Source organism: Boleophthalmus pectinirostris, unplaced genomic scaffold (genome assembly GCF_026225935.1).
Source record: "Boleophthalmus pectinirostris isolate CB_2022bp ecotype Guang Dong unplaced genomic scaffold, ASM2622593v1 HiC_scaffold_14, whole genome shotgun sequence".
In the NCBI taxonomy this organism is placed as follows: Eukaryota; Metazoa; Chordata; class Actinopteri; order Gobiiformes; family Gobiidae; genus Boleophthalmus; species Boleophthalmus pectinirostris.
In genome coordinates this window covers 20,174,443-20,191,124 of record NW_026571047.1, presented here as the reverse complement: position 1 = coordinate 20,191,124, position 16,682 = coordinate 20,174,443, and the positions used below count along the sequence as shown (strand labels likewise).

Genomic DNA, 16,682 nt, shown 5'->3' with positions numbered 1-16,682 from the left:
ACTAAGACTTTTTTTCAATTATTTTTATTGTTCATACAGCTCATATTGTCATAAGCATTCATTCACCGTACGTTTTATTTTTTCAGTTATTGTTATTGATGCAATAGATTTCTGAGCGTGAGAGGTTTTAATTACAGATTCATTACACTGGTGAATATGGATTAGTTAATTGCCTATATATTTCACTGAACAGCTACTGCACAAATCTAATTTACACTTAATCTTTAGGCTGAGAGAGAGTGACTGGCCATGGGAGAGAGGAAGATGGAGAGAGGAGGAAGGAGAGAGAGAGATAAAGAGAGAGAGAAGAGGAGGAGGAGTGAGAACAGAGGCTGCAGCATTTACGACTCGTAACGCGAGACGAAGAGGACTCCCCCGACATGTTTGGCATTGAATAAAAACACAGGTAAATCTTTGTTTTATTATGTTATTTCTTTCATCCAAGACTCTCGTGGGTACTTTTTTCTTGCAAAGTGGTTGTCTTTATTGAGGTCAGCACGGCACGGCACTGCACGCTTTTGGTGCAGTCCAGGTCGGACAGGTGCACATGGCGGGAGCAGATGTTCGCACGTTTTAGCGCACATGACACAGTTGCGTTAATTTAGCAAAGTTTGGCAAGAGAAAGTAAACGCAAAGTGCTTTCATCAATTATTCAAACTGCAATACAAACTGTAATTGGGCACTTAAAATTGTTAACGAGTGTCTGCCAAGTAGCCAGGGTGTTTGATAAAGACTTTTAATAACGCTAATAAAGCACGCGCGTTTTTTCACTATGGCACACCGCGTTTTTCACTTTTGATGAAGATGAAGTAGTCTACACGCAAAATGGAAAGTGGTAGCCTACATCTGTGCAAGCAGCTCTGCACCAAGGAATACACTTCCTTTTGATTTGATATGGCAGAAAATTAACTCGGGTTACCAGCTATGGAAACTAGGTTAATAATTAGGTCAGTTGTGGATGTAGGCTATACCAGTGTCTCTCAAAGTTTTCACATGAAGTACCACCTAGAAAAAAAAATGCTTTGGGAGTAACATCAGTTTCAAATCAGCTCTATTCCAGGTCTAAACCAGGAATAAACCTGGTCTAAAGGAGGTCTAACCATTGATACTAATTCTAACCACGAAAAAACCTAAAGGAGGATAAAAACATAGATTAAATTGACTCTTCCAATACAAGATAGAAGCTTGTAGCCTGATTCATCAGCCGGTTTCACTTCGTAGAAACCATCTGACCTCGCAGCATTAGAATTCGTTCACTTGACAGTTGGTGGTACTTTTCTTTATTTAACCAATCACTGCTATTTGGTTGTGACGTTTGTAATGCTCCACTAATGGGGCAAACTGGTATATTAAGATTTTCCCAAATCCTGTAGGAAGAAGGGCAATAACGTCTTTCCCCTTGATAAAATTCACCAAACATTCTCTTTGTTCCGGCTTTAAATCTTGGGAATCGTTGCCAACACAGAATGTATGGCTCTTGCTGATTGGCTGGTGCCAGAACTCGCACTTCCGGGGTTTTTGCGAACCATCTAGTGTATTCTGATTCCTGACCTAGTCACTGGAGAGAAATGAAATTGACTGGAGGCACTAGATGGCACCAGACTGGATAAGAAGCTTGTGGACCACCAGATGTACTGTACATGCCCCACAGTTTGACTTGACTTTTACCCATCCCTTTTTACCCATTCACAAGATATATATCGTTTTTAATTGTCAATTGCTATGGCAACCGTACTAATTTGTCATCTTTCTGAAACCAATAGATAAAAAGCATACTGAACTTATTTACCAGTTTGCGTTTCATAGTTGTAAAAAAAACATTCCTTTGGCTAATTAGGTGGAATTAGCTCAATAAAATAACCAAAAGATTCATGAAACAGGTCAGTAAAAACAACATTTATTTATAGCTTAGACTTAGACAAACATTATTGATCCGAAGGTAAATTACTTGAAATAAATTGTAGACGAATGAGACTTGTTTGACACAGAATTACATTCGGTTGTGTACCTGTAACAAAGACTGTGATGATGTTTTTTTTTTGTTGTTGACATTTTGTTCTTGACAGACAGAGGTATTGAACTTTGCTTAAGATCGATAATACTCGGAAAAGAGTCTCTGGGTCTGAGTTGGACCGTCTGTAGCTGTTATTGTTTGATTGTCCTTGCTAGTTGCTTCACATCTCTCTTCATTCATGATGTATTAATAGTTGGGGGTCTGCCAAGCCATGTGTTTGTTTACCTTTCCTTGTGGAGTTTCCATCCTTTCATCAATGAAGCAACATTGTTTTTTTCAATGCCCTGTCTATGCATGTAAACAGAGCTGAAGGCAGATGAGTGGGGACAGTGAAGGTTAGAGGTGGGAAACAGCTGATGTTAAAGGTGCACTGTGTAACTTTTCTGGTGGAGGGTCCGTCACCTGCTTGTTTTGCTTGGAATGTTTCACAATATGATATTAAACAGCTGTACCATACATTTATTAAATTACAACAGACATTCTGACTCTAAGAGGAGTTGACTTTCCACAGATCTAACCTGTAAGTTGGTCTGGTTTGATCTCCATGAAGATAGAACGTTTAATGCCATATGGTGAAACATTCCAGAAAAAGCAATAACATCTCCACCATACATTTTACACTACATGTTCAGCTGTTAAATGATGTTCAGGCAATTAATTTTAAAATTTTACGAGAGGCTCGTGAGTATTCATGTATGGGTGCTTGGAGGGGACATTCTGGATAATTGCTGTTTTGTCACAAGAGAGAACATATTGGGTTTGGCTACATAGTGGCAGAGGTGGGACCATGTCTTTGTTTTGCAAGTCTCGAGTAAGTCTCAAGTCTTTGACTTCAAGTCTGAGTCAAGTCCCAACACAAAGACAGAAAGGTCCAAGTCAAGTTTCGAGTCACTGGCCCATAAGTCCAAGTCAAGTCCAAGTTGTCTGCTTTGAGCTTCAAGTCATTTCAAGTCTTTAAACCGAAGTATAAATTATAGTTTAGATTTTTGCGATTTATTTGAATTTTAAACTAAATTGTACTTAAAAAGTCATGGTATATTTATATAAGAGTATTTATACAGTTTGTAAGTTCATTTTTCCTTTTTAAATGTCTTGACAAGATTTTAGTGTGAATCATTATGGTTGGAATAATTCAGATTTAAGTGCTTCTAAAGTCTTCTCAATTCACAGGCCTTAAGTCTGAGTCAAACCCCAAGTCATCATCCTTCAAGTCCAAGTCGAGACCCAAGTTTTAGTCCATTTAGTCCAAGTCTCAAGTCCTAAAAATAGTGACTCAAGTCTGACTCGAGTCCAAGTCACGACTCTCAAGTCCCCACCTCTGCGTAGTGATCTCAAATTTAAAGGTGTAGGACTGATTTTGATGGTCTTAAAAACGTGAAAAATAGAACAAGTTCATTTTAAACTGTTTGCAATGATCCAGAATTAATATTATAAATCTAACAACAACTAGCTTTCTAATGGCACACTTCCTGATTATCGAACAGTAAAACTTTAAATGCCAAGAGCAGGCAGTTGACCTATTTTGATCTCAAGATCTTCTTAAACATATACCGTATCTGTGCAAATCTTGCTCAAATGGGAAAACAGACACAGGTACCTTTAATTGTCATCTAAAAGTGTGATAAAATAGCTGTTTTGTAGGGATTTTAATATTGTGATTTTCCACTGTACTCCTCTCCAATGCACTCCTCTCCACTGTACTCCTCTTCACTGATCAATTCCTGTCAGGCTGTGAGTGAGTGGTGAGTGGCTTTAACGTGAGATTGACCAATATACGTTTTTCATGGTCGATGCTGATTGTTCAGAAACCATAGCAACTGATGGCTGTTCATGTAGAGCCAGAAAAATATATAATTTGAAACTGCAACTTATCCAAAACCCAATTTCACTGCAAACCATAAGAGAGCTATGGAGTCACATTTTGTGCAATGCCTTGAAATTAAGCCAAATGTTCTTCCTTCAGTCAGGTAGTCAGCCCCAAACAACATATCGGCATATTTTGGAGATTTAAGTCTGACTAAAAAGCACAAATATCGGCTGCCTGTCTGCTAGGGCTGCATGCTTTTGAAAAAATATGCCTTTTTCTGACAAACATTGTGATTAGATTTGCAATTTATGTTTTAATATTCTGCTCTAAGTTCACATTTCACATCCAGGAAAAATAACAAAAAGACTGAAATATGAACTGGCATAATACGAAAAAATAAGAATCACATTTCAGAACATGTTGTAAATGGTAAATGGTTTAAAAGCAGATTTATATGTACATGACTAAACTACAGGGTTAGCAGTTTTTATGCAGACAGTTTATGAAGAAAACTGTGGTGCTTAAAAAATTGTAGCGTTTCATTCAAATTGAGATTTTGATTTGATTAACCAGGCATTATAAAGATACAAAGCAAGTACATGTTGTGATAAAATCAAATTGTGACCGTAGAAAATTGTCAATTGTTCTTGCCCTTGGAGAAAATGTCTGATACACTTTCTGGCATCAGACCCTAAACCTCCTTGCTGGGACGCTAACCACTTGAGTAGGACATCTTGCGGACGAAAATCTTGGCCAAATCAAGTATGCAAATTATGACACGCTAAGAGGCAGATGGCATAGCTGTTGCATACTTGGAAGAGAAAACCAAATACAGTGAAGAGTTATTATGATTGTGGGATTTCTTCTTTCTTTATCCCTTTATTAAGTGAGGGTTGCCACTGTGACTTAGCTGAATGGTGGATGCTGTTTCTGTTTTGGAGTTGGCATTGTGGGTAAAGTGCCTTGCTCGGGGGCATATTGGGGGGCATATTGGCAGTAGGGTTTGGTTTTAACTGGCAGTTGTCTGATTGGTGAGTGAATATTTAACTGGCTGTGTTGTAGGCATAAGTGGTTGAGCAGTTATACCCAGATGAGGGATGTAGGGACTAGGGACATGCTTTGACTGCAAGATTAAATGCAATTGAATCATAATCTCAATTTAAATCACAATTTAAATCACAAATCTGCAATTTTTAAATACCACAATTTCCCATACAAACAACAAAATATCTTGTCTTATTCTGCATAAAAACTGCTAACCTGGTAGTTTATATTTGTACAAACATGTTCTGAAATGTGATTCTTGTATTAGTTTGTCAGTTCATATGTCAGTATTTTTGTGAATTCTTCTGGACATGTTTAAAGGGCCCATGTTTTGCTATTTTCTGATCTCTATTATAATGTTGTTTCCTCCTCAAAAACAGACCTGGAGTTGTATTTTGTTTCATTCACACATGTTTAACACATAAACCCTGCATATTCCTGCATATTCATGCTGTGTTCTCTCTCAAACTAAAAGCATGCTTTTCCACCTTGTGATGTCATGTGGGAATACAGGAAGTAAGGTTGGGCGGTAATACAGTATTATTGTGTCCCACGGTATCAAAAAGTAGCAATGTATCAGTTTCATTACCGTCATTAAAAAAATCTGCAGCTCATAAGGACCTAATATAATATTATAATTTATTGATACCTAAATTTGTTTGCTCAGCACAAATGAATGTGTGGTTGTATTTTCAATTTAATGCATCACGATTTAAAACTAATAGTGTCTATAATGTTTCTTGGGGAGATGACGTTCGATTAGTTTCATTCCGTTGTCACGTGACGCTCATAAGGGAGACCAAGACAAGATGGCAGGTCTGGCCTCAAGTGAGTTGGTCACAAAAAAATACTAGTACTTCTGCAATTTAGCAGCATTTTGGCTTCAGGCCACGTTTGTTTACATTTTACAGAAGCGAAACTTAAAGTCACATGGCTCATTTGTGTAAACTATAAAGCTCTGATAAAACCAGCTCACTCCTTGTGCGCTGATGCGGTTCAGCTTCTGTTGAACTAAAGGACTCGACTCAGTAGAATGTGTGTGTTCTTTCTGTGACAGAGGATGTGCTGCTGACAGTGAATCTGTTCTGTGTGTGTATCATGCTGGAGATGGTTCATGTAAAACCTTTTAGAGATTATAAGTCTGCAGGTCACACACATAGACCGTATAGTGGTGCAGCTTTGTAGCTTACCAAAGTCGTACTAAAACATTTTGACCCTGGTAAAATCCTGAGAAGGTTTAACGGTATCAAAATTTGGATACCACTCCACCCACCTTCACTAGAATCAGTTGGATGATTTCAGACCAGGAATTTCCTATGTCTACCAAACAAAAGATACAAAGTAGCTGCCAATGTGAAAACTGTCACTACATGACATCAGAAAGTGGAACAGAGCATTTTGAGCTTTGAGTATTACTTTATTATTAGTCTGTCTACATCTCCAAGCTTGTGTGAATGAAACAAAATACAACTCCAGTTATGCTTTTTGATTAAGCAACATTCTAACATGGTTTAAAGCAAAGAGAATCCATTTTGTGTAATATAGGACTTTTAAAACATGAAATTTGAACAGAATCCTATTTTTCACAGCTTAAATCAAAATCGCAATTAGATATGTTTCCCAAATTGTGCAGCTCTAACTCTTTCACATTCCGGTCTTGTTCATCTCCCAGGCTGAGCACCCCAATGTTTTACACAGAGGTCATTCCCCTCATTGTGCTGTAGACCGTTAGCGATTAGCAACTGCCGCTAACGAGACGGGGCCTGTAATTCCCCCAGTCACGGTGCAGCGAGAGACTAGATCCACTCTGCTCCTGACCCTCTTGAGTCCTGATAGAGATTTGGCTCAGATTTATCCTTCACAATTATCTAGTGCATGTAGCTATTTATTAAACAGCTCATATTACTGTACACTATTTTCTGATCTAAGTTACAATGTTTCCTCATCACAAACATAACTGAAGTTGCGTTTTGTTTCATTCACACAAATCCTGCATATTTAGGCTGAATTCTTCTCTCAAACTCAACAAACTCAATACTCTGTACCACCATATGATGTCATGTGGTAATACAGAGAGTGCTCCACTGTGTTTTAAAAGTCCATACACCTTCATTAAAATCATATGAATGATTTCAGCCCTAGAATTGCCAATCTCTACTGCCCTAAAGGGAAAAGGAGCTGTTACCTTGAAAAAAAACCCTCGATGACATCACAAGGTGGAATAGAGCATTTTGAGCGTTGGATTAGTCAAATACATGTATATGAAAAGAAACACAACTCCAGATATGTTTGTGATGAGGACACTACATCATAATATGACTTAAAGCAGAGTCAGAGTTTTGTGTAATATAGGACCTTTAAGTAGCCTGATTCATCAGCTGGTTTCACTTTGTGACCTCGCAGCATTAGGATTAGTTTGCTCGACTGTTGGTGGGTGCTTTTTTTAAAATTTAACCAATCGCTGCTATTTGGTCGTGAGGTATGTATTGCGCCAAATCTCATAGGAAGAAGGGCAATAACGTCTTTCCCCTTGATAAAATTCATCAAACATTCTCTTTGTTCCGGCATTTAAATCCTCGATCTTGGGAATTGTTGTCAGCACAGAATGTATGACTTCATCTACATCCATCTCGACTGCTTTGTTTACTGTTGTGCTGTACCACAAAAGGGACCTGACAGATGCTTGAGTTTGACGTCATGGCTTCATAGCTCGTCGCTGATTGGCTGATGGTATGCAGTCTATAACTTGCAAACCATCTAGTGTATTCGGATTCCTGACCTAGTCACTGGAGAGAAATTAAATTGAGTGGAGGCACTAGGTGGCGCCAGTCTGGCTAACCAAAGTGCAGTCTGGCTAACCAAAGTGCAGTGTTGAAAGATTACAAGGTTACAACGCTTGATAGCCACAATGTTTTTTTTTTTAATGCTTCCTTTCATCTAGCGTAGTCAAAATGTATAAAATTTTAACTAATTGGATGTTATAATGTGCGATCATGAGCATCAGCAAGTAATTAGGTCGGTCAGCAAGAAATTTAACACAGAAATGAAGCTGTTTGTGCTTCTGTGAAAGAATAAACAAGCGGCTCAATAATTAGAGTCATTAGGGGACTTTTTATGGAGAAAGCTAAGAGGCTGAATGTTGCAGTTTTATATCACAGAAATATGGTGATTACTCAAAAGCTAATTTAAAGGTTAATTATTGCAACTTTTCTAATGAAGGGTCTACCGCCTGCGTGTTTCCATGGAGATGTTATTTCTTTTCATGGAATCTTTTACAGTATGACATTAAACTTATCTATCATGCCATTTATTCAAGTACAGATGTTTCGACCAGGTTTGCCTCTTCAGTGATTTGACCTGTAACATGGGCGAGAGGAGATACCATCTTATCTCCAAACTGTGGAGCATTCCAGGCAGAGTAACAACATCTTCAACATCTTCGGGATTGATATCATGGGCTGCTGTATCGATATATCGCCAAGAGTATTTTTTGGTATAGTTTACTAAATTATTTTGTTACAGAGCTACAGTTTTGTTGCTTGTTCAGAGGAAGGAAACTCGTTTATGCGACACATTTGACATTTTCACTGTTTTGATGATTAAAATGTTTGTGTTTCTTATGAACTTTGCACAAGAAGTGGTTTAATAAAGACTTTTAGTATCACAGCCATCATTTAGGCTTTATTTTTTATTGAACCGTATGGAATCGATTTAAAATATATTATATCTAATCGTATCAAATTGAAAGTGCACCGTATCGAGATATGTATTGTATCATGGCCAATTTATCAAGGTATGTATCATATTGGCAGCTTCTTAATGATACCCATCCCTACTGTATAAAATAACTGGACATAGCAAAGCTGCTAGCCACCGTGTTCCAAATTGGAGCTGTTCATGGGTGCGCTTACAGCTCCATTGACTCTGGCTCCAGTTGACTTTACAATGAAAAATTGTCACCCCTCTCTCTGTGCCTGCTGCAGTGAGACTCGTTATTTTCATCTTAAAATGTTTTTATTAACCCACTCTACATGATACTGGGGTTTTTATTTTGCTATTTTTTCTGTTAATAAATTCATATCCCTCCAAATTCACCCCCATAACTACAAGCCTTGATGAGCTTCATTTGACTGGAGCTGAACGTTATGGGCGACATCACACTCCCTGAATCCACTTCTTTATACAGTCTATGTTTTGACAGCATATCAACACATGGACATTATCCTTGCAAACAATTATCAAAGTACAATGAGATGAATGACTATAGTGTTTATTCCAGTCCCAAGCCAAGATAAATATTTTTAAAAATATTTTTGCCTTTCCTGATTCTCAGATTCCTTCAGTACCATTATTCACACCAGCTGCAGTGGTGATGCTCATCTGTAGCTATATAACTGTAGGGCAGCGATTCTCATGAACAGATTCATACAGGCAATATGTGAAATGAATTGTGAAATGAATTATGTATTTGTGCAAGATGTTCCTGGCAATTACATGGGACTAATAAGATGCATTGTAAACTGTATATATGCATATTTCCATTACCTGTCTGTATACGAGACCTTTAGGACAATCCAGTAGAATACATTTTGGAAGAATATATTATAGAACTAAGTGCACATCATACAATCCAAACCATGGGTTTCAGAATGATGAGAAATTAGGACTGCTGCTATAGTGATTTAGCCTGATTCATCAGCTGGTTTCACTTTGTGGAAACCGTCTGACCCATGGATCTATTAAAATAACTGGATACAGTATTGCTAGCTTGTAGCTGCCTCGAGTTGACGTCGTGGACACTCACTGGTACTACAGCGGAAAAAATCCCATGGGCCGAGAGAAGATTTTTTTCATAGATGTAATCCCAAACTGCTCGTGTTGGGCTGACAGGGCACCTACAACTTTCAAAAATGTCGGATTTTGTGGCGATTTTTACCTATTTTTAGATCATGCGCTTTTTCTCAGCTCAAAATCCTTCAGTTGTCTTAACAAATGCTTTATAATCATTAGCTTCGGCTACACCAGGGGTGGGCAAACTACGGCCCGGGGGCCATATGCGGCCCTTTAAACCTTTTAATCCGGCCCGCCGAACTGGAATAAATTTCAATAATAAACCTTGTTGATGTTTTATTTGTCATGCATTTCCAGCGTTTCCCAGTAGATGCGCACTATAAATACATTGAGTTGCGGCGTATTATGTTGGCCGCAATGCTTTATGGAAAAGTGTTCTTACAGGAGTTATTCGGACCATGAGTGAAGTAGTTGGTGCTTAAGATATAAGACTGTACTGCTTCCATTTTGACTTGGTAAAAATCAATCAAGGAAACCTATGGACTCTGAGTTGTTATCATTAAGGTGTACAACATTTTGGGGTCAGGTTTTACCACACTCACAGGTGTATATTTGTGGTTGTATGGTGTGAGCTTTGTTTTTGAGCTGTTACCAGTCATATTCGAAAACGGTGAACTCACATTACATTCACTCGTGGTGTGAAGTGGAACAGGTCTCAACAGTTTTATGTGTTCTGAATCTTTCACAGCAGTGATGATACGTGTAGCCCGCGTGTGAAGTCCTAGGTTAATGTGAATAAGAATGTAATGAATCTGAATGAAAGTTTGCCCACCCCTGGGCTACACTCTGCTCCGCTCTAGCTCCTCTCACTCTGACTGGTCAAAGCGATCACGTGATACACGAACCCGTGCACCATGCATGCATTCGTGTGTGCCCGCGGGAGAAAAGAGCACTACTACGCATGCTCGGTCGGCCCACAGCCACCGGAAGTACCTAGCCGGGCTAGGCTAATCTGGGATCATGCGCCACTGAGCTTGGCCCATTGACTTGAATGGTCGGTCATTTTGGAACCTGGGGGCTTGGTCTGACCTCACAGCATTAGAATTCGTTTGTTCGACCATAGGCGGGTACTTTTTTATTTAACCAATTGCTGCTATTTGGTCGTGACGTATGTAATGCGCTGCTAACGGGGCTAACTGGTATATTAAGCTTTTCCCAAATCCTGTAGGAAGAAGGGCAATAACGTCTTTCATCTTTCTCATTCTCTTTGTTCCAGCTTTAAATCCTTGGGAATCGTTGACGACACAGAATGTATGGCTCTTCGCTGATTGGCTGGTGCCCGAACTCGCACTTCCGGGGTTCTTGCAAACTGTCTAGTGTATTCTGATTCCTGATCTAGTCGCTGGAGAGAAATGAAATTGAGTGGACGCCAGCCTGGCTAACAGTGATTAACAATTAGAAACAAAATATACCTTCTTTTCAGTGGGAAAAAGCCTCAAACTGGAAATGGAAAGCTGAGACAAAAAAGTGCGTTATATGTGCTTAACCATCAAAATGTACAATATTGTTTAAAACATGAACTGTAATAAATAAATAATAGAAATCAACACTTAAATACTTAGTTTGTTTCTGTAATGAGTCATAGAAGTTCATAATTCAACCCTTTACAGCTCAAATCTCATCATAGTACAGAAAAGTAACCCAACATTTCCCACTTGTGCAAAAAAAAAGTAACATGATTAATATTTACCTCGAAACATTACTGCTCCATCTGTCACGTATTGAATTATCGAAACAGGCCTAATAATAAAACTATTACTTTTTGAATATGTTAACAGCTATGGCCTGACTTACTCCACTGCTTCTCTGTTAAAAAGGCTGATAAGGAAGGGCATTCATCCAGTTTAAAACTTCACCTAAAGGTTACTTCTAAGTGCAGTGTAATTTATTGTTGTTAGCATGTAGATTAAAGCGCTGTCTCTAGTGTTTAAAACCAAAGGAGAAATTGTCATTGAGTCAAAGCTAACTACTTTCGAATGCCATTTTGCACTGAGGGACTGAGAAAGGATATCGATCATTGAGGAAAAAGAAGCTCAAGTCGATGGTTGAACTGATGCAAGCCAAAATGAACAAAAAAAAAAACAAAAACAGCTGATTCAATGTGTCACGGTAGGAGATATTTTAATAACGTCTTCTAAATCCAAATTTCTAACCTTATTATTTTTGTCTTTCTGCACAGCTTGTTCTTTGCTGGAGGATAATCACAAACTGCCGGAGCTGCCTCTGTGACTTCATTTGGAGACAGAAACACTTTTAGCTTGAATTTTATGCGTCTGTCAAACTAAACAGAGCAACAGCCTTTTATGTGGAGCTCCGCGGTCGCCATGGGACCAGATCTCCTGTCTCCACTGATCTGCCTGGTTCTGGTGGTTGCTAGGTCACAGCTGTGGGCCTTCCCCTTCAGCTCCTCCCTGGATCTCGACGTCACTCCAAGAACCACCGTGTTTGCCAAAGGTGAGGTACACACTCCTGGATTGTGCAATGTATTTCAATGGGAATGCTACTGTAACTGACTACTGATAAGTTGCAATGCTGTTTGTCTGTCTGAAATGAATACAAGGTGAATCAGTCTTTAAGTTTTAGTTTATTTGAGTTAAGGCTGCAAGTAATTATTTACTAATTGATTAAAGGGACCATATCACACTATTTTTCTGATCTATGATATAATGTTGTTTCCTTATCAGAATACCTGGAGTTGCCCAATTTCTCCTGCACAAAAGGTAAAAGGTAGCATTTAACTTGAAAACTACCTCTACATGATAAGCATTTTGAGTTTTTGAGATGCAGGCTGACTAATAAGAAAGGATTACTTAAACATGTGTGAATGAAACAAAACATAACTCCAGCTTTGATTTTCAGGAGGTAACAACATTATAACATGGCTTAAAGCTCATAAGAATCACTTTTGTGTAATAAAAGACCTTTAATGTAGCTTTTATTCTTTTGATTGGTTCTTTGGCCCGTGAATATAAGATACTTGCTCAAATTGTGACAAGCAAAATTGTTTTTTTCATTAAAAACACTACAGGTACGTGTTTCATGAGTAATTTTGATTTAACTTTTGCTTTATCTGAGTTACAAAAACCTCTTCTTTCAGCTCTTGGCATGTTTTGGAGTCTGTGTGTAATCCAAAAAATGTTACCATTACTAAATTAACAATTATGTCAGTATTTATTTGTTTTTGATTAATAGATGAACTTGTTTCATTCCTAATTTGAGTTTTTTGGTACTTTTTCATTGGCTTGTGTGTGTGATTTTGTTGTGACTCTGCTCAGGTGTAGTCCTGTTTTAGATGTGAATTATTAATGGTCTTGTGGTAAAAAATATATTTACACACAGTATGTGTGTAAATATAGTTGTGGGGGTGCTTGTGGTGCAGTGGTTAAGGGTTCACAAGGGAACCAGAGGGTTACCGGTTGTTTTTGTGCTGAGTTTGTTATTGTGTTCTCGTCTAGACCTGGAGTAGGACACGTCATCCCCACTGTCCACTCCACCGGTCTGGTGTGGCCACCTCTGAAAAGTAACAAAATACTATAAATAAATGTTCTCAGTATTTCCCACAGGTTTATATAAAACTTTACTGAATCATTTTACTGAATACAGTTTTTGGGGTAAAAAGAGCCCGACCGATATGGATTTTGTTGTGGCCAATATGAAACCGATATAATGGGAGTAGGAGCTGCCGATAGCCGATATAATCGCAGATATATTTAGTGAGGTAAAAATTCACTGTAAATCTTGAATTGTTAAAAAAACTTAGGTTTGGCTCTAGTGGATTCTAAATTGGGTTTATTTAGGCAACATTTATTGTTATTCTGACTCTTTACGTCATATTTACATACAGTAGATTGGCCTAATGGCATTTTTGCATCACATTTTAGCTACTAGTGATAGGTATTCCAGTTTTTTTTTTTTTTTGGAGAACCGGCTCTTTTGGCTCAGCTCACTAAAGCTGCTGGCTCTTTCGGCTCCCAAGCGACTCTTGAGATTGTTTTGTTGCAAGCAGAACTAAACCAAAACTGAACCAAGACTGAAAAAGGACTAAACCAGGACTAAAACAGATTTAAACCATGTGTAAAACAGGACTAAACCAGAACTGAACCAGGACTGAGTGTCGGGACTTGGTTTTTCCCTCACTCGAGCCCAAGATTAGTCCTGGTTTATTCATTTTATGCTGAACTGCAGCCAAATATGCACTTTTCTTTTCAGCCGCTGCTGCTGTCAAACTACGGATCTACAAGCGGCTTGAAGAGAAAAAGTGAGAAAAAGAGAAAACACGGCTCCCAATAAGAAACATGCTCCCGTTGTTCGCTTCAAAGAGCCGGCTCTAAGAGCCGCTTCGATCGCGACCGACCCATAACTCCTAGCTAGTAAAGAAACTACCGCTATTAGCCTTTAGCCGTAAAAACGTGCGCACCGCGGTAATTAATTATATGCATAAATGTGGATCATTCACACATCTATTCACAGCTCATTTACATATCAGTGCTGATCCAGTAGCAAATATACAGCCAATATAGTCACTTTACAATAGGCCAATAGAAAATAGCCTGTTTATGTGCGAGAGCTACAGCAGCTAATCACTAATAACAAATAGCCAAAACTAGCTTCAAAGTCGATATATTTCCAACACTCACGGCTCACACAGGCTCCTCCTCACATCACAAGTCTGCACTAATAAAAGTCCTTTTAATCCAGACTCAAACCGATTGTCCGTAAAAAGAATATAATCTCAGTGTTGCTCACCACTGCGGTTGTAAACAATAGACTATTATCACGCTGATACGTAGTACTTCCGCATTCAGTGACCTTTGTGCACGCCTACTTCCGGTGAATTGTCACTCTGTTGATTGAACTCACGATGGACGAACCAAAGTTGTTTACATAAACTACGTCCCTTATAAATTTACTGAAAATATCCTTTTCCGACATACATCGTCTCATTGATTAACATTGAATCACAGCCCACTCCAAAGTGGACAACGGACAGTTTATTTTTTGAAAATTTCACCTACAACTATGAAGGTGAGTGGCTACTAGCTAACATAACTTTACAGTTGCCGATCCGACATACCATCACTCCGATATTGATGTGTTATTGTCAGAGTAGCGCCATTTCCATTTTTTATCAAACGTCCCTGCTCTCCGACATTTCTTTATCCTTTGGTCGAAGTGGCAGAATCCTCTTGTTGAAGGCGCACCACTGTGCGTAAAGGTCCTGGTACTGCGAGTGCAGCCGAGCAGCGCGGCTACAAGGGACAGATGCGTAAGAATTTGGAACTTTATGAATGAAGAGGTTACGGGGCATTACCTGACCCTGCAGGTGGAAGCGCGCGGTCACGCGCATTTGGCTCGAGGCGCAATGATATGGCCAAGCAGAGAAACTACGAAAAACTGAATTGTGTGACAGTTTGGACATTTTTGTGAATGGACAGGAGCAGGAGACATTCATTACCTGTTGGCAAAGACTAGGGCGCACGAGAATGCGCTGTGAAGCTCAGTGTGTTGCGACAGTGAACCGGTGCCGGGCTCGTAGTCAGATAGAGACACTAAAAAGATCAATGATTTAGGAATCTGGATATTTTCATGAATAAGGGCTAAAATATTAGAATTATACCTGGTCATAGAGAACAGAGCGGCTTACACAGGGACCCAGAAATGCATCGGTCCCTTATAAACTCATAAAAGTTTATAAACTCATAAAGGTTTATAAAGAGGCAGCTGCATATATATATATATATATATATATATATATATATATATATATATATATATATATATATATATATATTTATTTATTTATTTATTTATTCAGTTTTTTGTTTTGTGTAATAAAGAACAAACAAACAAACAAACAAACAAACAAAATACAACCAATACAAAGCTGGGGGTGCTGTTCCACTGCAACAAGGATGTTGAAGGGTGAATCAAGTCTCTTTTTGTTTGTATTTCAACCATTTTGTCCAGCATTTAATGAACAAATGTCCTTTGAGTCACAGAAAAAGTCAGTCGTTCCATGGAATATAATTCTTCTATAATGTCTAGCCACTGATTCACTGACGGTGGGTCCTTTTTAAGCCAGCGTTATTGTTTTTTTTGATGCCAATGTCAGAATCTTAAAAAGGTATCTGTACACTTTTTTGATCACCTCTACAGGCAGAAGGCCTAACAAAATATCTTTGGGTCCTTGGGGACAACATAAGTCAAGATTGTTTCTGTTTTTACAAACACATTGTCCCAGAATGATTTTAAGTTTGTACATGTCTAAAACTATGAGAGTGATTGGCGTTTGAGCGTCCACACTGTCTCCAACAATGACAATCAAACCCTTGAACTCAGTCATTTGAGGAGTAATAAAGAATCCACCCAAATTCCCGCCACCTTTTGTTGTTTGTAGTGTGCTGCACATCAAAAGCCAATCACCCTCTGATAAAACAATATTCAGCTCCTCTTCCCATTTAGATTTAACATAAAATGTGTTGTTTCCCTTTTGTTTTTGCAGCCCTTTATAAAGTTTAGAGACAGATTTGCTGGGGAGAATTTTATAAGCACCTGTAAATGCTTTTAGAAAACCAATATTTCTGTGATGTAAATATGACATACCTGTAGATATCTAAAGGTCTGATAGTATATTTAGTCCTTGTTTTGTCTTTGTTTGATAATGATATAGACCTGGTTTTGTGTTTTATGTCTACAACACTGAAATAAACTAGTAAACTAATAACAGTAATACAAAGCGCTTTGTGGATTGTAGACTATAAACTCACATGACAGGCGCCCGTCAGACCAGTCGAGGCTGATATCTTGAAAAATGTATGAAGATGGTTGAGATACTGATTTGTAGTGAATTTTTACTTTTCAAACCTGAGAAAAACTTTTAACATTGTCAGTCCAGATATTCCCAAATGCCCCAACAGCACACACACACAGTTGCACACATCTTTTTGACCTTATTTGTCAGTCTGC

General features: G+C 38.5%; 1 protein-coding gene across 2 annotated transcripts in view; it reads left to right on the top strand.

Annotated features, from left to right (window-relative positions):
• The first annotated feature begins 311 nt into the window (after positions 1-311).
• The window catches only part of sema4gb (sema domain, immunoglobulin domain (Ig), transmembrane domain (TM) and short cytoplasmic domain, (semaphorin) 4Gb), a 118,113-nt gene continuing 101,742 nt past the window's right edge, over positions 312-16,682 (top strand). For both annotated transcript variants that reach the window (XM_055150276.1, XM_020918213.2), the window contains exons 1-2: positions 312-406; positions 11,896-12,170. Coding sequence is in view for 1 of the 2 variants with exons in the window: in XM_020918213.2 (XP_020773872.2) it covers positions 12,020-12,170 (151 nt within the window). In the remaining variant the exon portion in view is untranslated. The remainder of the gene's footprint in view (positions 407-11,895; positions 12,171-16,682) is intronic.